Source organism: Arctopsyche grandis, chromosome 10, assembly GCF_051622035.1.
Source record: "Arctopsyche grandis isolate Sample6627 chromosome 10, ASM5162203v2, whole genome shotgun sequence".
In the NCBI taxonomy this organism is placed as follows: Eukaryota; Metazoa; Arthropoda; class Insecta; order Trichoptera; family Hydropsychidae; genus Arctopsyche; species Arctopsyche grandis.
The window spans coordinates 20,989,935-21,014,442 of NC_135364.1; the positions used below are offsets into that span (position 1 = coordinate 20,989,935).

Below are 24,508 nucleotides of genomic sequence, written 5' to 3' on the forward strand. Positions count from 1 at the left end.
ATATAGTATAATCAATTCGCTTCGCTAAAATTGGACGAGCCAATATTTTAAATTATCAAAAGGACATTTTGACGATGTAATATTCCCGAGGGTACATATAATATGTATAGAAGTAGTACGGTGACGTCTTTGATACGTCTTTAATTAAAAATGACGGTCCTTTATTTAGCAGATTTCTTCAGATGTCCTTTATTTTGTGAGGTGTTGATTTGAATTTATTAAAAATTGTGTCACTAATGAAAATATGTAAAAGTATATGCCCTGTTTGATTTTTTTTTTAATATTTCATAAATAATTTTTTTCAATATTTCAACTCGATATAATGCTTAAATTGAACGAATATTTTCTTATGTGGACCAGTGAAAAAAATCCGAAGAAATTAGACACGTTATAAGTATGTGCAGTCGTGGACTGTACATACATGTATTAAGCCACTATAAGCAATTGTATGCATTTAATAAAAATTGGTTTCGATAAAATATTCGAATATTTGAAGCTGCCACTACATGCATCCCATCTTACTAAGAATTCATCTATTGTTCAACCCTATTTTCTCATCATTGGATTGCTTATTGCTTAAATAAACACGAAATTCTTCTTTTTACGCAAATCATTCTTTCGAGAAATATGGCTTCGTCGCGTTGTTTTCATCGATTCCGTTTCTATTATTTTTTTTCTTTTTTGGTTATTTTTAATTAAGTGTATATTATTTTATTGAAAAATGTCATAAAACGGGAATAAAGTTAAGGGAACAGGGCTCAGATAATTACATATATTTTTAAGGGTCGGGATAGATGAAAATGTTCAAACAACTTAAATCATGTACGATTCAAACGATATTAAACGGATACAGTGGTTCTATAAAAAAAACGATCAAAAACGGAAAGAATTCGGAATAGAACACCGTGTCAAGATTTCATTTTAAAGACCTCGTCTTTAAAAATACCAAAAACGGACCTTCTCAGCTAGCCGGAGAAGTGAAAAGGAATGCAATATAAAAGAATGAAATGGAAGAATAGAGCTGGATTACAAAATAATAATACAGTACAAAATGAACATCTCCGAAAAAAAAAACCAACTTTTGGTATTTCAATTTCTGCTACCAATTCTGAGCTAGGAAGTCTGCGATTCCACATTAAAACAAAGCGGGTGAATACACTTTATATGAACTTCGTGAGCGTCAGTTTTGGCTATCCGTGTTTACATACTAAATCTATCGAAATGTCATAAAAGGTGTACTAACTCATGAATCATTATCGATTGACATGTGTTAGATCGCATCTTTAGGTGTTTGGTAAATTGTGGGGTAATTTTTACCGTTTTGTGGTGGAGTGCAGGGGCGTGCTGAGGCGAAGGTAGGGGGCGGCCATGATGGGGGCGCGGGAGGCGCGGCCGCCGCGGGGCGCGTCTGCCGCCGCTCTGCGCCCCGACGCAAGCGCGCCCCCGTGGAGCCCCTTCAAAAAGGGCCCCCCTATCCCCTTCTCTCCTCCCACCCCATCCCCTCTCTTGAGCGACTTCCGGTCCAAATGGAAATACCTGCGCAGACATTGTTGACATCGGCGCACGTGCGCGTGTGTATGAATGCATGTATTTCGGGCACGTGCCGTTTCGCTGGATTTGTGCCTAATGAAGTGGTATTGCGCTTCAGCGCATCTATTATAATTTTACATGTTAAATTTTCCTCTATTTTTATCGTATCTTTATTGCCTATTTATTTTAGCGATTTATTTGTTGACTATAGCTGTTCTGAGTGAAGAGCAACGTAAAATATGACAATTTGGCCTAAAATTCTTAATTTTTCTGAGCATTTTTTGTGTTCAAAATAAATATATACATCTTAGGAAGCTCTCAATAATTTTTATATTCAAAATAATGAGGGGGACATAGAAAAATGATGATCTTGCTGAAAAGACTGCTTTCGCCAAACGAATAGTTTTTGGGAGCGTGGCGCGCTTTGTATGAGAATTTCAGGCAAAATCGTGACTTTGAATTTTTTATTAACAGTCAAAAATATTCATAATTAATCGAATTAAACATTGAAAAAAGCTATTGAGTGTTTATTTATTTTAAAAATAGTAAAAATATCGAAACTATTCTATGTAAAATAAAGTAAATGTTTATAAAGAAAACACTTTTTTGAGATTTTGTTGAATTCATTCGATTACACCTTTTTTAAAATTGATGTTTTTTTTTTATTTAAAATTTTTTTGGTATGATGTGAGTTTTACACGAGTTCCACCGTTGGAAATTAAAAATTTGCATTTATTGTTTCGGTCAAATTTACATGCGTTTATGAGCCGTTATATTTGAATGTGGCTTTTTTTTGGCCACTTTTTTCATTTCCAGAAATATTTCGCAAAACATTAAAAATAATATTTTGCGTTTAACAATATTTCAAAATATTGGTGGCATGTAATACGTTTATTCTGCTTTTCTGAGATTCTGGATATATTTAATTAAAATAAGTGTTAACAATTTGTGTATAATGTCAAACAGAATAAATTTCAGACACGTATATATATAGCGGCTCATATGTATCTTATTAAGCAAGGGTTCTTAACTGGTTGATTGTGCAGCAGCATTCTGTCTATCTCAATTACTATTGTGTGATTTCCATATTTAAAAAAAAATAAATATAAAGCGCTTTAGAGAAGAACATTTAAAATTCTTTTGGATGAAGTTAAGATACGTCTCAAAGATTTTATTTTTCACAATGAAGTAAGGTGGCTGAGCAAAGGATTTTTTTTAGCTAGGTTTCGAGAGCTATTGCATGAAATAAGAGCATTTTTAATCGAGAGAAAGGATAATAATACGACTCGTGTATTTAGTTTTAAAATTAGAAATGGATTTTAAAACATGAAATATTGGATCAATTTTACAAGAGGTTGAAAGAAAATATTGTCCAAAATCTAGCAAAAACCGTCGCAATAATTTTTCCAATATAACTTTCTATATGTGAGAAATTTCTCACCTATACATATGTGGCAAATTTAGAATAACAGTTGATTGACAGTTGAATAACAGTTGACACAAATGAAATCTTCTTATGTATGGATATGTCACAAACACATTTAAATGATGTTTGCGACAATCATAAAAAAATTGCGAAAACATTACAATTATTTCGTGTTTGTTTTATATATTACAATTCTCGTTCCCGTTCCCGTTCTCATTCCCGTTCCCGTTCCGTTTCCGTTCCCGTTTTTGGGCGATTTTATTTCACAGTATGCTTCCCCATACATGCATACAACAAATACAACCATAATAATCGGTTGACTGATTTAGGAGTCTATACGAGACAGACAGACCTTTCATTTACGATTACTATTATTACATACATATATAGACGATATTTGTCTTATAAAATGAATATTTTTAATTTTTAAGTACTAAAAAAAAGCAACAACAAAACATTCAATCGCCATGATAATTTTAATGAAAAGAAGCTTCCAACCTCAAAAAGGTTAGGTACCCTTGTTATAAAGTATCTCGTAGCATTTATAAATACGATAAATATCGCAGCTAAACACCCTACGACAGAGCCTGTTGATAAATCTTTAAATCAGTGTGTGGCGATAGCTTAAAGACACCTCACTTATGTATTAATTTAGTTAAAAGATTTTCTTCATTATCATCATCGAAAATTTAAATATATGTATGTATTTGAATTTCAAAATGTGTACTTCAGAAATAGGCCTTTTGAATATATATTTTGGTCTTAAATAATGACGTGTCTGGATGGTTTTCATTGTTAAATGTGTACTGGAATAATACCCCTAGTATAGAACTTTTAGCTTTATTTTTGTATTAAAAAGTATTGTATATCTATAGCTAAAATTATTTCAAAGCAGATGTTAACTTAGCGTGTACCGATTCATCGATTATCAATGATTATTTAGCGATATAGCGATTACTGAAAGTAACTATTTTTTTTAAAAATAAAGATATACGATTATACGCAATTACGACTAATATACCGTATCTTAAATAATATATAATTTTTATTTCTTTTACGTGATGAGATTGCGTACCCCCAAGATAGAAGCATATATTACCTATAATGCGAATAGATTAACTTGGATTACTGGTATCGACTAAAATTTTTGAAAATATAAAAATTATTTGAAAATATAAAAAATGAATTTTATCAACATGATTGACTTTCTTAATCGATATCACGTGAGTGAAATTTTTTTCCATCTTATCATCAGTGCAATTGAATGAAATTTTTGATAATTTAAAACAAACAAAGTTCTGACAAAGTAACGCTTATCTATATTATTATGGTCATAGTATTAATTGAACTTCGTTACACTGTTTACTTTGTATGTTTTAGGTAGCGGTCAACGATCTTCGTGAACTAGCATTTCCGAAAGGTTATTCAACGTCTGCATGAGGAAAGGGGGATTCAATGGAAAACTTCAACTTGATATCTCTGAAGTGAGTATATATACGTTTATCAGTTTAACCATTATAAATCAAATGAGAATATTTGTATTTTACATATATACAGAAAAATGTAGAATTATTATCGCATATCGATTATACGAATATATGTATGTACGTTCAAGTTTTAACTAGGGTGGTTTTATTATAATGATTTCCTAGTCACGTGTACGTTTACGTACACGAGTTAATATAATAACGCGACACGTGACCGTTTCGATAACGGCAGGGGTTGTCTGTAATCCAATAGGGTAATAAGATACTGCGTAAACACGTCATTTGGAGACAATATTATAATGGGGCCTTATTACGTATGTGCCTACATAAGGGTGATTACTGGAGTTATTGTATGGAAAATGGGTTGGAATGGCGTGTTTTAATATATGTACGTAGAATGAGTTTTCTTGCGTGTATTGTTTATTGCGAAATAATTAATAATTAATGGATAAGTTTAAATATTTTTATTTTGATTTTGTTCCTGCAGTTTACGATCAGAGACGATCAGTAGAGAATTTCCTAAATTTACTGATAAAATTGTTTGAATTTATATTCATAGATGTCTCTAATACAAATTTTCCTTTATTTGAATATAAAAAAATGTCAAATTATGGTCGTATTACTATTTTAATTTGATTTAATTTAAATACAAAAAATTAAATTATTTTAAACTTTTTTATGGAATTATTAAATTTTATCTTATTTGAATAAAAAAAGCACCAAAGATTAAATATAAGCTTTTAGTAAAATATCACAGATGTCTCTATATAAAGAGGATTAATTCTTCGTTGTTACTATGTTAGGTATAATTATCATGTTTGGAAAACTATGTATGATCCGTGTTATACATATGTATAAAAAAAATCTTAAGAAATGTTAAAAGAACGGAATATCTAATGATGTTTTTTTTAAGTATTCAATGTCTTATGGTACTATGTATGTATTTACATAAGTGTAATGTAAAAAAATTCCGCTTTAGTCTATCATTTTCTTTATAGAAGATGAAAAAAGATTGCAAAATTGTATAATACAAAGAACGTTTAAAACGTTACGGAATCATTTAAGAAGTAAACGAAAAGGCAAAAAATAATGTGAAAAGCTCTTTGTATAAAGCACGTAGGATGAAAATGTACGAAGATTATTTGCGTAGATTACACGAAAAAAGGATCTTCATGATTGCGTATTTAAGCTCATTCAAAATACACTGCTTCTCATAATTTAAAAGTAAACAAAATTCATACCGCTTACTTTTTAGACATTTTTATTTAGTATTTTGAATAAAAAAAAGCATTTTATAAATAAAGCGACAAACAAAAAATACATAAAAACAAACGTTCTTTATGCAGATTTATTATTATATAATATTTCAGTGGAAGACGAAATTCCACTAATTAAAATATTTATTTGCATCAGCTCAATATGTCAATTCGCACATACGCGTTCAGACACTGATGAAATTTGAAAAAATTAATACGAAGCACGTATTCCATTACGTTCGAAACATCACCAAGGAAAAATGAATAGCTCAATAACGAAAAGTTTTCGCAACCATATCATGTGGATACGAAATATAATCTTTTATGTATTATGAGCATGTATAATATAAATTAAAATTTTAATGGAAATCACTAGTGGAGAAAGCTTAAACTCAAATTGTAATTAAATAAAAAATTTAATTCAAACATGTATGGGATCAGTATGTACCAAGAGTTCGTCGTTACATACTGCAGTATCACGTTCCGAGCTACCGGAACTTTCCAACACCGAGTTAAGTCAGTGACGGGGCTTAAATTAAATCTAACGTACCCTCGACGATGAGGTTAACCGTTTAAGTGCCTTACACATAAACAAGAGCGGCATTCGAGTAGATCGCGCGTTCGAATCAATCACCGTGTCGAGTGCGAGGAATTAATTAAACTTGATTCGTCCGGCTACCATCCGTCTTGTTACCGAGGGGATGTTTGTCGTCCACACAGCGTCCGCAACCCCCCGATACACCCGGGCAGCGCCTGTCCATTACACGCTAACCCATCTCAAAGTATTGGACCCCCGGAGGCCCAAATTGCTTCTCGGTCAGTGCGGCCGCGAACTTGCCAATAAGCGGTGATGAAGGCTCCCAGTCCCGTCCTCATCCTCATCTTCCAGTCTCTACTTGTCTCCCCGTTCCCCGATGCGAAATCGATACGTCGAGGGGTGGCCCCCCTGACCGCATTCAAAGGAGACTCTCTCTCTCTCGCCAAACCTTCGGAAAAGTTTCGTGGGGAAAAAAGCCTTTGTCGCACGTGACATGTGCCATTGAAAGCGATAGCCGAACGGCAAACAAGGCTCGGATTTTCCTCGTCTTCTCCATCATCGTCTTCTTTGCGGTTTCGGTGGCGGAAAAACGGTCGAGCCTCTACATAGGCTAGGTGGCGAGTTTTCTTAATGCGGTGTCTTTTTGAAAGAATGCCTGAATGTGTTTCAATTTCGAATTAGGTTTTGTGGTTTTTATTTTCGTCTTGTTAATTTATGTTTGTAATGAAAATGAAATATGTACATTGGGTGACCGTCACCGCACCGAATGTTAAAAAGTCGAAAATGTTCGTTTACCATGAATACATACATGAAAATACATGAAAAACGGTTAGTTTATATATATATATATATCAGTGTCGTGCCGTAAAAGTCTCTCTCCCCCCGTCGTACATCCTCACTTAATTTGCGCGAGCAGGATACAACAGGAACAAGAGGAACAGGCTTTTCCTCCCGTATCCTGCGCGCGCACATTAAACAAGGCTTTATGACAAAAAGAGAGATAATTTCACCGCATGACACTCATATATGTATATTATATATATATGTACATAGTACCATTTAGCATGCACCCTTTTTTTATATTTCGACTTAAGATCTTTCGCTTTTCGATCTTTGCCTTCCGATATTTACTTTTTCGGGTTTTTCACTTTTGGTCCCGTGAGGCATGCTACATACATTATATGTATGTAGCATGCCAGTGGTGACAGGAAAAATGCAATCGAGATAGTTGCACTCCTGAGACATCCAAACTTTCAAAGATGCTCAAGGAGAACTTACGCAATATAATTCCACAGAAAAGCGTCAAAGGGTATTTGTATTTTATCCGAAAGTGCTAACCTTTATTTGTGGAATTATTATATACGTTGTTTTACCCGACTTCGCCCAGAATTTGTAATATAAACAGCTTAAACATGGCGAATCTAATAGTAAAAATTCATTTGTTTTTTTATTAAATTTATTTGAATCGAAAAAAAATATATCGAATCGTCGTCATAGATTTAACTTTGATTTGTTTTCGATGTTACCAACCAGCATTACATATGTACATATGTACTTACATAGTTACAAAGTCTCTTTCGAAATTATATATTAGATTACGTAAGTTCTTTTTGAGCGCCTTTGAAAATTAGGAATTCTCGAAACTGCGCCACTATTCTAGTGCACTTTTCCGGGAACGCACGCCAGGAATTATTCCAAAGGTGACAAATATATCGAATCGTCATAGAATATGTTTTGTTTACGAAGTTCCTCTTCGGCGAATGCCCCCGGCACCCCCGGCCCTTCATCCCCACCACCCCCCCCCCACCCCCCATGTCATCATGGAAATTTTGACTTGTTTTCGAAGTTCCCAACCAACAATACTTACAAAGTCTCTTTCGAATTATATATTAGATATACATAGATATAAATCATATAAGAAAGGAAATCAATGTTAATATATTTTAGCCGTCTTGCTTTTTGTATGAGAGAAAATCGCCTTCAAAGAAATTTTCCACTGGTGATTTAATGTTGAATGCATTTATTTTTTAATTGCAATGAAATTGTTCGATGACTTGAGTCAGTCTTGGAACGTTTCGAACGCACCGGCCCATATGTGCACAGCTCCGTCGTTGGATTAATTAGAATAAGCTCCGTTCGCAGCGTTTGACATCGAGCTTAATTGAATATGCTTGTACGCCAGGTGAGCTTTTGTGTGCAAACAAATAATTCCACGAACCAGTGACGCCTGATAAATTGTCGTGCCGTTTCGTTATTAACCTCGCTTACATCGGCTAACACGTTAATTATTCCATACAGCTATTAGACACTTGTATAATGTGATATGCACGCGATGAATTATTCAATGTTTGAGGAATCGAAGGGATTTTGCGTTATTTTAGATTTCTGTCGGTCGAATGTTTCGAATTGGCAGATTTGCATTCGTATCCGGAGAGCTCTGTTTACATGCTCTATTTCTGTTCGAGTTTGTTTGTACATTGTTTACTGGATGTGGTGGAATCGTGCATTTTTATTTCGGTCAATTTGTTCGTGTGTGTGTGAAGTATTTTGAACGTATTTTGAAGTGGGTGTTTGTTTGTGTGTTTGCTCTCGGTTCACAATCACACAGCGAGATTTAAAGGATGGATTTTTCTTTGTGTATATGAACTCTTTCTGTTATGCACATACATACATACTGTATTACTGGTGAAATCCATTGTTTATGTCCACTTAAAATTTAAAGCTTAGAATTTCAGTGAATTTCCTATATTAAGATTGTTCGCATTAAAATGTATGTACATAATTTATTTTATTTATTTATTTATTTGGAAAATTTACAGTTTATTAAGTTACATAGATTGATAGTAAAAAAATATAATTATGTTAAGTAAACCATTAATAATTTTCACATATAGGTAAAAAAAAGAAAAGCTCAAACATTTAAAATAAGAAACAAAAATGATAATAGAGTAAGATAGTTAAAGAAAACAAAAAAAGAAAAAAAATAGAAATAACAGTATAATAAAAATATCAAAATAATAAGAATAATAATATGATAAAAATTATGAAATAATAAAAAAAATATAATATATAACAAAAAACAAAAAGACAAAATAAATACATCAAAAAATAAAAATTCATAATCACAATCGTAAATTTTCATTAAAATTAATCATCGAAAAACAAATTTGCAATAATTACTCTAGCTTGTATAGCATTAATATTAAATAAGTCAACCATAGAAATTGTTAAGATTAGTGTGTTGACGGTGGAGCTTGCACGCCAGATGAATGAGCTTCTTCCATAATTAGAAAAAGTATTAGGTATGTAAAGGAGCTCATTACATCTAGTCATTCTATTTGGTACACGCAATGATAGTCTGCTCAATAATTGAGGACAGTCAATCGAGCCGTTAAGGATGTTCAAAATTGTTGACATGTCAGCTATCTCCCTTCTTTTGACAAGAGGAAGTAGATGCTGACACCTACAAGCATCTTCATAGGAAGTATAGGTTAATCCAAAACGGCTACTGACGTACATTCGTATTCGTAGGTACATTCGTATTCGTTTTCGTATTACTAGAAATACGCCAATTTGCGATGCTGTTTCATGTTGCCTCAATTAATTAGTACATATTCTTGTCGAAACGTTTTCTTTTGTTGATCTTGTTCTTCATTAAATAAAATTCCTGTACATGTTGATATTTTTTACTGCTTGCCCTCCTTTAGATCTTTAATTATACCTATAAATACACAATTATGTATATAAAGTACTTTACCATTCCGCTTTTTTCCATCTTATTGATTGTTTTATGAACAATTTTGATTTCAGCCAACCAGAAACGAATTACATATGCCATTTAGGTTTTATATATAAGATTAAATAATTTCAATGAAAAATTGTATTGCTAGAAGTGCATTGATGAGAATAAATGATGTTCTTAACAACTCACGTCAGTGTAATTACTCATCCTAGGTACATTATATAAAGTTTTGAAAATGTAAAAATGGTATGATTAAAAAAATATATTTCCTCGCTTTGAGTTTTTTTTTAATAATTCATCCTTATAGTGTTATTTTCACATTGTATGAAATGTTCCGAATATTCTGAAAGAATCTCACTACACTTTTTTCCTTGGGTGTGAAATTGTGAGGCAAACAATCGTCGAGTTAAATAGTGGCGAACAAAGCGCGTTTCCCTTTATTTTTTTTCCATTTGTGCTTATACACACCACACAAAAGGATCAAGTCGAAGAATCGTCTGGCAAAAAAAAAAAAAACTACAACAACACGAAAACAACAAAAAAAATCTGTAGAGAGCGTGTAGAACACGGGTGGGATCATCAATTATTTTCGCGGCCGGGAAGCAAACAATCGTAGTCGCCATCGTCGAACCACAAATTATGTTATTTTCATCAAAAAATAACATTAGATCACGAGCCGTCCGTCGAACGTTCCCATGAATATTTCATCGGATACGACCTATGCTGTTTCCACGGCTCGTTTGTTTTTCCCCGGCGGGTGAAACGCGAGGGGTGGGTGCGGAGAATTTTCCGGCGTAAATTCATAATTGACCGAGCGGACGTTTGAGAGCCGGAATAAACGATCGACCACGTCGAAATAATAGCGCTAATTTAACCGGGGATTTGCGGAATTAACCGGAGGCCGAAGAAAGTTTGGGAACGCCGTATATTCTCAACCCCTAATGTATACAAATGCAATGTTTCGGGGCGGGCCATGTCCCCGACGGCAATATAATGAATCACCTGTGTTTATTTTTTGAACGGTTGCTTTGAGGGAGGAAAAAATATCTTTTAATTATAATTTAAGTACCTTATACATGTAAGTGTATTATAGATGGATTGGTGGTGAATATCATTCCCTTTTTATGCGATCGCTCCTTTAATGCAATGGTCATTAGTGAAAATGAAGCTCGAATTGCTAAACGGAACGGATGCTTTTTCTTATTAATGATGGGAATACTTCCAGTGGTTATTTTTGTTGTTTGTTTAAAATCTTGAATTAAATCGGTAGGAATTCATGTTTTTTTAGATCACATTTTCCATTCATTTTAAATAATATTATTCTTGTAGAATGAGTAGGAAATCATCCTAATATATAAACATACATATATTCATATAACACATTTTCATATTAAATATGGCATTAAATATTAGATAGATTATCATCGTTATTGAAAAGTTTTCAAATATAAGTTGATTGCATAAGTTCATACTCGATGTTCATCTATAGTAGTAAACATTTTTAACGGTAAACGGTTAATAAACTTAAACAATATTTAAATATTTTACGATACCTATGTAATAAATGGATTCTATTAATTTGTGTAGTGAGTTTCAGCCTGACGAGTAATTTTTTTATATATATGCATTTTCATCTTTTGATTTTGACGTAAAATAGCATTCATTCATTCATTCAGGTATTAATGTCTGCTGCAACAAAAAAAGAGTCGTCTTTAAAATCTCTATTGATTAGATAGTATAATATACCAAAAATTAGGCTCTATAATAATAATATTAAAATTATATAGTTGGTATAGTGACTTACAGTTAGCCTGCAGTATTGTTCAAAGCTATGTGAAAAATGTATGAAAAAAATTTCGATACATATAATAAGAAATTTTCAATTCCAACGACATTCATAAATCAAATTTATAAAAATGGTGGCAATCTTGAAATAAATGCGTAGTTCTGCGTTGAAACCCACTTAAGCCCTGATAAATCTTCGTACTTATAATGTGAACGGAATATTGCACTTTAAGGTCTGTTTATATTTTCCAACAGTGTTCGTCAACAGCTCGGCACAACACGGCAAAACACGGTACAGAAAATACTAGTTCCGTTCATACTATATAGCACTGCTCGTTTCCAGTACGTTCATACTTGTTTCGGACTAATGCAAGGTAAAGTCAGCTTACATATATGTACATTATAGATACCGTGCAATATTGCTTGCGTCATATTATAAAGTCAATATTGTCACAATATAATATAAGCTAGAGTATAATGCGATTGTGTGGAATCCGCATGAAGAAAATTACTGTATGATGATTGAGAAAGTGCAAAAAGAATTTCTTCGTTTCCTATATAGGAAATAATATGGCTATTACCCATATCTCTACCCTACTCCTTTTCTTTTGGGCATGCTTGGGTATAATTTCCTTGAACTTCGTAGAAACTTCTCATTAATTCATTTCGTTCTCCAGCTACTACGTGGTAATACGTCATGCCCGTTGTTGCTGGAGCAATTGGGACTTTATGTCCCTAATAACTATGCACGTAGACATCATCATTTGATGGCTGTACCTCCTGCCCGCACGGTTCTTTTTCGAATGGCTCCTATTCCAAGAGCTATTCGACTTCTTAATGAAATCGTTGCTGCCGAGACTGAATGTGATACTTTCCACCTTAGTGAGTGTAAATTGACGGATATTACTCTAACCCATATATCTGGTAGTCTGCGCTCATCATTGTTTTCATGATTGATTGTGATTTATGAGTGGAATTTTGATTTACTCTCTTCCATTTAGGCCTCACAGGGATGTTTTGTATTTGCAGTTGGCTTTTATTTATTGGAACTGGCTGTAGGTGCAAGGCATTCCTTATGTTATATCTTATATTTGATATTTTTACGTATCTGCTATTATAATTGCTATTGTTTTTTATGATTATGTATAAATTTATTTTTGTCTATTTATATTTATGTATTGTCATATCTTTATATTTATGTTTCTTTTTCTTTTTTCTTTTATAAGACATTCCCTTCTATGTTGTTTTTTATAATTTGTAATTATTATTAGTTGTTATGTCTAATTTATTTAGTTATTATTTTGTTTATTTTCTTTTCTGTTATATTTTTGACCATTGTGGCGCATTAGGAGTCCCTGTAATGCTACAATGGTCCAAACTTTAAATAAATAAATATGACCTTTCACATATACACATGCACGATAGAATTTTTGTTAGTACGGATGCACATGCTAATATTATATGACGTCACATCATGCGTGAATATTTCCACAAATGGATTCTTCTTGATACGTTTTGGTGGCATGTATGTATATACTGCTGTATAGTATGCATAGATCGTGTTGGATGCTGCTGTTTTGGATACGTCACATATACATTACGAAACGTGTGATTGTGTCCATATAAAATGTATTTAAGAATATTCTCCGGCTTGATATGTGTTGGTATAAATGAATTAATAGTATTTTAGTAGACAATGATGTACTGCTGTTTACAACAATACTCAATTTTCATGTGCTTTATTTTATATGGCACAAAAAAGATTTATAAGGTTAAATATATAAATAAAAATGTTCACGAGGGCTCAATTCATTACGCATAAATAATTGCCTTTCGCTTAAATGGAAAAAATTGATTAAGGACGAGCGTACAATATGGACATAAACTCAATAGTGGCCCATATGAAAGGTCAAAATAAATTGAATTAAGTCAATACTGAAAACATGTTTTTATTGAATATATATGGAAGAGAAATTCCCTCTTTGAGTCTTTCAAGTGTATAAAAATATAAGAGATGTTTTTGAAATAATTCGAAAGCTCGAATAAAAATCCAATAAAGTTCGACGTAATACCAGTCGAAAAGAAACATATTCCCACACATACATACATACATACGTATGTGTGTATACAATAAAAACGGCATTACGTCGTTAGTAAAAAAATACGTTCGAGTGAACGAACAAGGATAACGCGAACGATAGATTGTCATTCGCGTATGATACGCTCGAGAAATAAATATTACGCTTATGCTTCGGGTGAAAATAATAATTTAGCGTCGAGATGGAGGAGAGCGCGCGCCGTATTAATTTGCTTCCACTTGTCGGTGGAGATAGAAGTCTCAAACGACATTATCCGCTTTTCTTTTTTCCGGACCGGCTAAGAGAGAGGGAGGGGAAAGCGCGACCGATTTTTCAGCGATTAAATCCGAGCTCTCATCTCTGGCTCGTCATTAACGTGGCGCCGTCGATTTTCATTGGCTTTTCCGAGATTTTCTGCACGGATTCGCGCGGCTCTTCAAATTCGATCGTCGTTACACAACAACTGCCGGATAAATTATTCATTCGATGCTCGTCGTATACGCTTCTGGAATTTTTCGCGTGATGTGTATTATATTATACTACAATACATGGGATCGTATGTATGCATACATTTTGTCAACAGTATTGCGAAATCGATACTGTTTTTATTTTTTTACATTTGTAATTTTCAAGCGTTGATGATCTTAAGCTATGTAGCTAGCTGCTTTTGTAAAGTCGAAACTATTCCAAACATAGTTAGGTAAAGTGGGTTCGGTGGCTCAAAGTGAGTGTAAACAAATTAAGGCAGAGAGATAGTTCTTAAACAAAAAAGTTTCATGTAAACAGTTTTTATTTATTTATTTATTTGAAGTGGAGGGAACTCTTCAGCTACGCTTTGTGAATGTTTTATAAACATTTCGTCGACGACTGGTTAATTATTCAAGACATTTTCAGTTAAAACCTTGATCCTTCCTTTATAGTCGGTTCGACGAAGCTATTTGCATAATATTCATACATAGATACAATATTTTATATGTACATATGTATGTATATGCGAGAATAAAGCAACAATGGTTAAACATCGTGTTTAAAATATAATCATATTATAATACAATAACAAATATTACTTGTTATTAAAATTTGTTTCATAATTTAACTTTTTCTATGTGATGAAAATAACATTATCTCATCCACATAAATATGAAAAATTTGTGTTTTCCGTTAACAATAAGCACTTTTGCATGAAATTCACTCAAGTAAATCTCAATAATATTTATGTAAAAACACATACGCATAATTATATGTGGAAGAAATAACAAAATTAATCCAAAAGATATATGTACGTAAATTTATATGTTCATTTTTAAGTTCAACCCATTAAGCATTAATTTTATATTCAAACAGTTTATTGAAAAAAAGTGTAGTTTTTCGGCTTTGTAGTTTTTGACAATGAAACTTGTCTTTTAGAGAAAACCTTTAGTTTACATTTTTACATCATTCATTTTGGAGATGTCAAATAAGCTTTCTCATAAGAGAAGCACTTTGGTAACATTAACAATAATATTACTCAGATTACAAATATCCTAACAATAAAATGATTTATTTTAATGAAAATAATAGATGCTATTTTTTTTTATGTGAAGACCACTTTCATATATGTATATTGTATATCATTTGAATAAATATTAAAAAAAGAGGCGAGATATAAGGGGGAGATACCACCTTCATTATTTTTGATGAATTATTCGAATAACGAATGGCTGAAAAATTAGACGAATAATTCGAATACTCGAATATTCAAATATTAGATTGGGATCCCTATTGGTTACCAACGAACACATTTCCTTGACTACACAATGGCGCTTGAAACTTTCGCGTCGGTAAAATCGTAATTACGAATATTATTATTAAGAGGTTTTTTCCAGTTTTTTTTAACAGTAAGCTTCCCGGACATGCATACAACAAATCCTGAAAGTTCTATCGTAATCGGTTGAGTGATTTAGGAGCGTATACGAGACAGGCAGACAAAAAAACAGGCATTCAATTTTATATATACATACATGGGCGTCCGCAGAAAATTTTCTAAGGGGGGGGCAAAATATTTTTAGTAATGTTTTAAAGTAGTTTTAATTTACTGTAGCGTATTTGTATGGTGAACGAACGGACAGTCTTCTCGCAGAGCTTGTTCAGATAAATTGATTAAAAATCATTTGTTGCGCAAAATAAGATTGTTGAAATAATAGGATACACTTTCTTTCTGTTTTCTTCAATAGTTTGTTTTACAAAATTATCCATCTGACAAATAATATCCTTATTTGGATCTCTAATGGTTGACGCGAAGTGTTCAGCATCTTGTTGAGACGCACGATGCCATTCTGAGCTGGTATGGTTTCTGGCACATTCATTAAAATCTTAGTAGTAATAAAGGCACATTGAATTCCTCTATGAACTGGTTGCGGAAATAAAACACAGAAAATGCAAAAAGCACCTTTTAACCTAGGTGAATATGATAACAATGGAGTATACTGAGTTAGCCAAGATTCCCTGAAACAACGTTTTCCACTTCCTGACATGTCGCCTTCAAAATCATATGACGGGTGAGGCTTGTATGGATCAGTTAGCAAACGATACTTAAGCTTAAGATCAATAAGAATATTCGTAGTAGATTTTACAATGTCATAGGTTAACCTAGTATATCCACTTTCAAGCTTGTCAGGGTCTGGTTCTGGTGATAGCGTTGCTGCTGCAGATGAACAAGCAACAGCATCCGTTTTCCGTTTTTTACAGACAGGAGTCAACGTTCTGTCTCTCCACACTTTCTTTATGCTAACACGAAGTGATTTAAAATAAAAGTAACATTATTTGACTATTTTCAATCAATCCAGGGGGGGGGGGTAGTGCCCCCCTTGCCCCCCCTGCGGGCGCCCATGTATACATATATAGATTTTTTTCCTGCATAATTTATCTTCTCTATTATATTTTCGACCATTGTGGCGCATTAGAGATTCCTGTAATGCCACAATGTTCCAAACTGAAATAATTATGTATATAATATCTTTATATACCATTGGAATTGGCAAATTCAATCAAAGAAATAATCACAAGTAAACCACTCAACTTTTAACCTAATAGACGCCGGACAAAAAAGTGCGATATTTACCGCACCACTATCATTTCAGAACATTCTGGCTCGACAATTCGTAACCAAGCTAGAACGTGTGTTTGGCCATTGTCGTAGATATTATATTGTATAGTGTATTGCGCATTGTAGGTACACGTACGCGTTGTAGTAGAGGCTCTACGCCAGAGTCTACGCCAGACGGAGAGTGGCGGTCGAGCGAAACACACGCGTTCACCACCGACTACGAAATGGCAACTGTGTGCAGGATCGCGAGCGCTGTCATCGGGATTCTTCTCCTAGGCCTGGGAAATTCTGATGCCCGAGCCGTGAGTATTTTTACCTCTATTATCTCCATTTCCGTATGCTTCGGTCCGTTCGAGGGGTGGGACGAAAAACTGGGGGGGAAATAAAGTTTTCCGTGGAACTTTCCGCGTGGTCCGCACCGGTAAACATGAACTTTGCGGGTCGAGAGAAAAAAAAATCGGTGAAAATCTATCACGTTTCTTCTAGGTTTTTGTTTACTCTTCATTTGTTCGATATGATTCGTGTAATGTGTGTGCTCTGTAGGTGGAAAGTTTTTTTTATATATATGTACACACGTACATATTGTATTTTGAAAGCGCGCGCATGCTCGTTATTTTGACACGTGGGTTGTTGTTTGTGTTTTTTCGCTGTGTCTATTAGTGGTTTATTTTTATTGTATTTTTTATGTGTATTTTATTTGTACTTGTTCACTCATTTAGAAAGGATGCGATGTTACGATTTTCGTTTCGGGACTTTTTGAAATGTAAACATTTGAATTGTATAATTGAATCAAAATGTGTAGATAGTTTTCTTCCAGTACATACATTATTTTTTTATTTTATCTACGTAGGTAGTAAAAATATATGAAAATTTGGTTTATTTTGTAATTAAATTCTATGAATTGTTGATGTTAACTTTTCGTAATGGACCCGATACTTATTAGAATATTTTTGACTTTAACATTTATAACATTCTTCCTGTGCTTCATTGAGGTTGCTTCTAATCCACTACGTCTACGTGTACTAGATGCAATTTCAATGCATGCATTACCTTTATGTGCATGAATATAAATTTGAATCGCATCATGAATATCTGCTCTATACATCATTTGCATATAATAGTAGAACAGATTTAATTTTTTTCTTAATATGTATCGCATGCCTGATAGTATCACATTAGACAACAAAACAATAGTTAGATAATATTTATATCTTCATACATACATAGATCAAGTCAATTTTATGCTCGGTAATAAAGAGGATGGAATGTACTTGGACGAATGAATGTCGTTTTTAATTGAATATTAAATATTATACAAATTTGATGCACTCAAAAAGGTATGGAACTCTGATGAGGAGAGACAGGAAACGGAATATGTGGTTGAGAAATATGTTAGTTGATATAATGGAGATAGTGAAGCTATTGAAATTGCAATGAGCGAGTCACGTAGCTAGAAGAGTGCAAGAAAGAAGTTCCCAAATGCTATTGGACTGAATGTTAAAAAGAAATGTAAATGTAAAAGAAAGCCCTAAGAAAGATGGGTGGATAAAATTAGAAAAATGTCCATGGTGAGATGGACGAAAGTTGCACAAAACAGATATAAATGGAGGCGTGTTCATCCAACAGTGGATGCTGAATAGCTTTAAATGTTGTTGATTATACTGTATTTAAATTTCAAATGGCTTCTTTATTATATGCAAAATATTAAATAAAATTTGATTAATTTATTATGAAATATTTTGATTTTGAAATGCTGTTTTTATTTCTTGCCTGACGGCTATTCTAAGAATTCAATTTATTAAATTTTTAACTGAAGTAAATTAAAAAATATATTATATTTTTCAACAAAAAAAATTGTAACGATGCGCAGAAATTTTCACGAAAAGAAATTAGGTCACATGATTCCTCTTGAGTTAACCATAAGCGGATGTAATTAACTTGTAATTATGTACGTTTATTCAAGTAAATTGCGTGTGCTACAAGATAATTGCGGATTATAATTTTCCTCTTTTGTATGTACATATGTATGTATAATATTTTGAAAATGTATTAAACTAGCAAAATTTCGTATATGTATACTGAGTTTTTAATTTTTTATATACGGATACATTTAGGTAAGTGTGTGTTTTAAAGGACAAAAGCACGTTTTTTTCTCATTGAGTTTTTAAAATTTTATAAATAAAAACCCTTATTGATGTTTTTTCGCTTAAGAGACATCTTAAAACCTCTCGAATACGTACCTGTAGTTTTTCGAGCTTTTATGTTGTGTCTGCGTAGGATCATAGTAAGCGTCGTATCTGATACTGTTTGTTTATATTATATTAGGCACAATAATGAACTTTTGTCGTCGTTCGAATATTATAGCAATTTCCTTTCTCTACCGAAGTCCGTTTTCGATAATAGACGATGAGAGTACGCAATCTTTTGTTACGGCATTTCGACGTAAAGCTCATCATACTTGAGCGAACTCGCAAAAGCTCGCCCACCTTTTGTGTCGTTGCGTTTGAAGTTGCCCACGTGTGTTACAATGTACCTTGTATATAATAGAATTCATCGAACGAGTTGTGTATAATGTTAATTTTTCTTTTGGGTTATCCGCGTGTTATGGTTTTGTGATTTATATATCTTTTTGGTAATGTAATTAGAATGAAATATTATATTCGACGAGTAGACGTACATAGGTTATGGCGCGCTAAAGGTTGGGTATCGTATTACGACCATTAGCTGTTCGTTCACTTCGATTTCATTCAATTTTCTGTCTGTACATAGTTTTAATGACAATTTTCGCGTAATTAATTTTGGTTTGAGGGATGGGTTAATTAATTTGTTATATCAAATTTAGTACGTTAGTGAATTCATCCGAAAAAAAATATTACCAAAATTTATACGCAAATAGTATTAAAAATGATTTATTACACATATACTTACATCCAATGATTTAAAAAATAATGTTCATTTGATCGCTATGTAAATTAACAGTTTTCAATTTATGTAGGACCACCAAATTTGGCATACGACATATTTCATAGTATTCTAACTTAAGAGTCTAGAGCCGGAGTCTAGGATTTTGGAAGGGGTTCAAGTCTGAAAATGTCTCAAGTCAAATATATTTAATGTAAATTCACACATTATTCAGTAAAAAAATTATTATTTAAAAATAATGAAAAATTGACTTTTCAAAAAATTTAAATAAAAAGAGTTCCAGGGGTTGTTAAAAAGTTGATTAGGATGATGAAGATGCAGTCAAAATCCCAATGAATATTTCTTTATTTTTATTTAATTTAAAAAAATATCATTTAGTTTTATTACAAGCTTTTGAGAAATAAAAGGGATTCATTTAATATTGAATCTTTATATTAATTACACTTTTTGATAATACACTTATTAACTATCACTTATATATATTTATATTTGAAGAACACTTTGATCTTGTACTTAATATTGGAACTATGAACTTGAGAGACGCGTTATTATTAAGAGTTAATCAAAAGCTTTTGCCAGACTTTATAGCTGAAATTTTTAGAAGTAAAAAGAAACGGACATTTTGTATAACCGTGTACATCGAAACACATGTGTTTGTATGTATGTATTTACGTACGAGTACAAAGTTGAATTTATCTGTTTCTTAATTTTAATGATAGCCTTTGATATTATGCTCATTTGTACAGGATTCGTACGTACATATGTACATATATATGTATGTATGTACGAGTATTTTCATATTTCGAAGTTTAGCGAAGATCAAATCTTAGCGGAGGCTTCGAAATGAAAAACTTTTTTAATTATGACGATTGCGTATTTTCACATAAGGATGTTTATAAACTTTCTCTAGATTTTGCTCTGTCATGAAAGTAGCGAATTGGACTCGAACACGAACAAGTTCAAACTTAATTGGACATGTTTAACTACTTGTTCGACTATAACTTTTATTCGGATCGTCAACCGCACATACTATGTACTGTACACTACATTGTTCACTACTAAATATTTTACGAATAATTACCTCTCACCTACAAACATATGTATCTACATGCGTTAACAATAATACACACCTACCTTTATAATGCTTTAATATATTGATCAACAAATTGGGAATTCTCTGAATTCGGGTCGGTTCATCGTTGTGGTTTCGTATGAGATTCACAGTACAGAGCGTGCCACGAGTAGTGTATACATAATTAATGCTCCCATATTAGTTTGCGGTATTCGCAGCAACTTCACATGCGCAAAATTAAGTAGAGAATGCTTCAGATATGATATAAGCATTTCTTGTTTATGCCTTCAAGTAGAATCTGCATAATTATTACATCATGGCGCTATACACAAAATATATTAGATATTTAATAAATTGCGACGTATCATTCAAAAACCGCATCATATGTACATACATACATACATAGTTTATTGGACAAGGAAATGTTTAACAGTTGAGCGGTTGTGGGCTTGAAACTCGGCCAAAATCTAATTTGATCGATGACATGGATCTGATTTACAAACCCACCTCTTACGAAATTATCACCACCAAAAATCCAACTTCCGTATATTAGTAGTAACAATTTTTGATATTGTGCATTCTACTATGCTCATTTCATTTGATTTGATTAGTGCTTATATACCTATACTAGCTTTATTACCCGGCTTCGCTCGGTATTTAAAAAATGACTAATCTAATAGTAAACATTTTATTCAATTTATTTGAATACTCATTTGTTTTTTTTTATTAAATTGACTGTCACGAACAAATAAACATATATAGTAAGACTCTTATGAAGAATTATATGTACACCCCCGCGGTCTGCCCCCAGGGCTCCGCCCTCGGCGTTTTCGCCCCCTAGGGCTCCGTCCTCGGCGTCTGGGCCCCCTAGGGAGCGAAGCCCTATGGCTTCGCCCTCGGCGCCTACGTCCCCGGGAACTTCAGATCCTTTGAATCGGAAATTAAATTATTTGTTCGATGCCGGCAGAACAATAGAATGTTGACGAAAAATACGTAGGTACATATGTACATACATACGAACAAACTTTACATAGTGTTTTATATGTAAGATAATATTCAGTATTTTGTAGAATATATTGAAAAAAAGTCGCACCCTTTACAATAACGATCTTAATGATCGTTTAGTATTATGTTGGGGTATTAAAGTGATTGTGACCGTTGTCTAGGATTTGGTAGCCGGGTGTATCAATGGCGGGTCCTTTTCATGTCAACTAATTGACCCGAGTCGGCGAAAAGTTGCGCCGAGCTTTTCTGCGGGATTAACGGAGCGCGACGCGCTTGTCCCTCGATAAAAACGGCAATTATCCCGCTGAGATAAATCGTTCGCAGTCACTGTGATGGACGTGCACGCTTGCGCTCTGCGAGCTTTTCCGCTTTTCCGGAAAAACGCGCCAAATGCGTGACCCTCACCGCCCCCCCTCCTCCTTTTCAAAGTTCTCTAATGGGAGATCTGCACGCGCAGATAAACGGAAAATTCGACGAAACTGCGAAAAGTTCCCCTTTTTCTTCGCGGAATTTACTGCGGACTATTCTCGAGAATTTATAACCGTATACTATACTATACTATTGCATTATGTATATGCGGAGTGGAACGGTGAAACTAATTCCAATTTAAATTTTGAATAGTTAGTCCGGTAGACAGACGCCATGTGTGGATTTAATGTAGATGTCGAAATCAAGAGCGAATCGCATATTCCAGTTGTGACCTAAATTGATATTAGTGCTGGGGAGATGGCCTCTATTGCACATGACCGCTCCATATCATGGTGGAAATTCAATTGGAAATTGAATTTTCATATGCTTGTCAGATTAAAGGTACGGAATTATTGATTAAATTGAACCTTGAGAGTAAAACTGTGATGGCGGATTTTCTAAAATAAAAATCAAATTTCATTATTTTAAATACTGAATCTATACTAACAGATGGAATTTTTCTTATTTATATTTATTTTTTTTTACAATTTCATCATAATGACATTATAGATTAGCTCCAGGTCGTCACCATGGCTAATTTATTACAATACATTGAAAACTCATAATTAACGATACATCTAAATACATAATTATTACATGCATACACATGTAAATCGAAACAATACCTGACATCTATGGTCAGATATTACAAACATCGTATAAATACGATTAATAAAAATACGATTTTTTACATTCCATAAACAACCATAGAGACATCTATGGTGAGAAATCTGGCGAAGCCTGAGATATAACAATAGCTCAAGGTTTCCAACAGAAAATTGGGAAGGAAAAGCCAATTTTACAGGAACCGTTTCAGTGAAAATCAAAAAAATTGGCAAATTGTGATAAGAAACGATCGACCTCGACAACCAAGGTCTGGCCAACAACGAGACTCTTAGTGGGAATCGAACCCGTGACATCAAGCACGAAATAATTCTATACTCACCACTAGACCACGCTGCTGGTTATGATATGAACATCGTTTTCTTTTGAATTAATTATTTATATAAATATATGGAAAATCAAACCAGCAACATGTTTAGCGTTTAATTGATGGGTCGCGGGTTGGGGGGTCAATGTTGCTGGCCAGACCTTGAATATATGTATGTACATATGTGTGACTCCAGATCGATCGTTTGCTATCATAGTTTGCTAATATATCTGATTCAATTGTTGAAACGGTTCTTACCAAATTGATCACCTACTCTCATTTGTCACCATTATTTGAATTTAATTTCAAATTTAAAATTACATTATAAATTTATATATGTATATAGTACATATGTAAAAAATTGGCCATAGATGTCGCCTTGAGGCAATCCCGTAATGATACTATGGTAAAAATAATTCATAAGAAAACGTTGTACTTTAAATTTTTTTATCTCTTTTAAAAAGGTTTCTGTACCAGTTTCTCATATGAATAGCATTATAAAGCAAATGAGGGGTGAGCAAACCATTTTTCAAGTGCCATAAAATTATGTTTTCAGGGCAGATTTAAAATTGTTTAAATAATTAAATAATGCATGAATTCATTTTTGCAACATTTTTAATAAACTATAATTATTATAATAAACTAAGTTTATTATAACCATTCAACGAGCAGTAAATAAATCGTACATAGATATTAGAAAAATAAATTAAAAAAAATAAAAAGCACAAAACGTTTTAAGTGCCATAATTTAATTTCATTATTCACAAATCAGAAAACGTTTTAAGTGCCATTTCGACGTAAAGCTCAATAAATCACAGTATTTCGAGAACCTGAAGAACACGAAATTAACAATTAATTAATTAATCCATAGAGACATCTGTGGATTTAGATATGTACATAATTTTTACAAATTGTACATTAAATACAGAAGATTTGTGACAGCAGGTAGGCTGATTTTTTTGCCAATTTCAGATAAAATTGTAAAACTCCGTATACCGGGATTGAACCCAATAATCTCTTGGTGCTAAACATATACGCTACCACTGAGCCATACTGCAGGCTAGGATGGATTTTTAACAGTATATTTATATTGATTCGGTAGAAATGCACAATATATTTAACAGATGGTCGGATGAATTTTATTATTTGGTCGGTTGATCATTGATTTCAAACATTTTTATAA

General features: G+C 33.1%; 1 protein-coding gene across 1 annotated transcript in view; it reads left to right on the plus strand.

The window, feature by feature from the left end:
- LOC143918308 (uncharacterized) overlaps window positions 1–24,508 on the plus strand; it is a 237,919-nt gene that overhangs the window by 14,174 nt on the left and 199,237 nt on the right. The window contains exons 2-3 of the mRNA XM_077440124.1: window positions 4,337–4,440; window positions 17,054–17,229. Of these exons, the coding sequence (XP_077296250.1) occupies window positions 17,152–17,229 (78 nt within the window). The 5' untranslated portion in view covers window positions 4,337–4,440; window positions 17,054–17,151. The remainder of the gene's footprint in view (window positions 1–4,336; window positions 4,441–17,053; window positions 17,230–24,508) is intronic.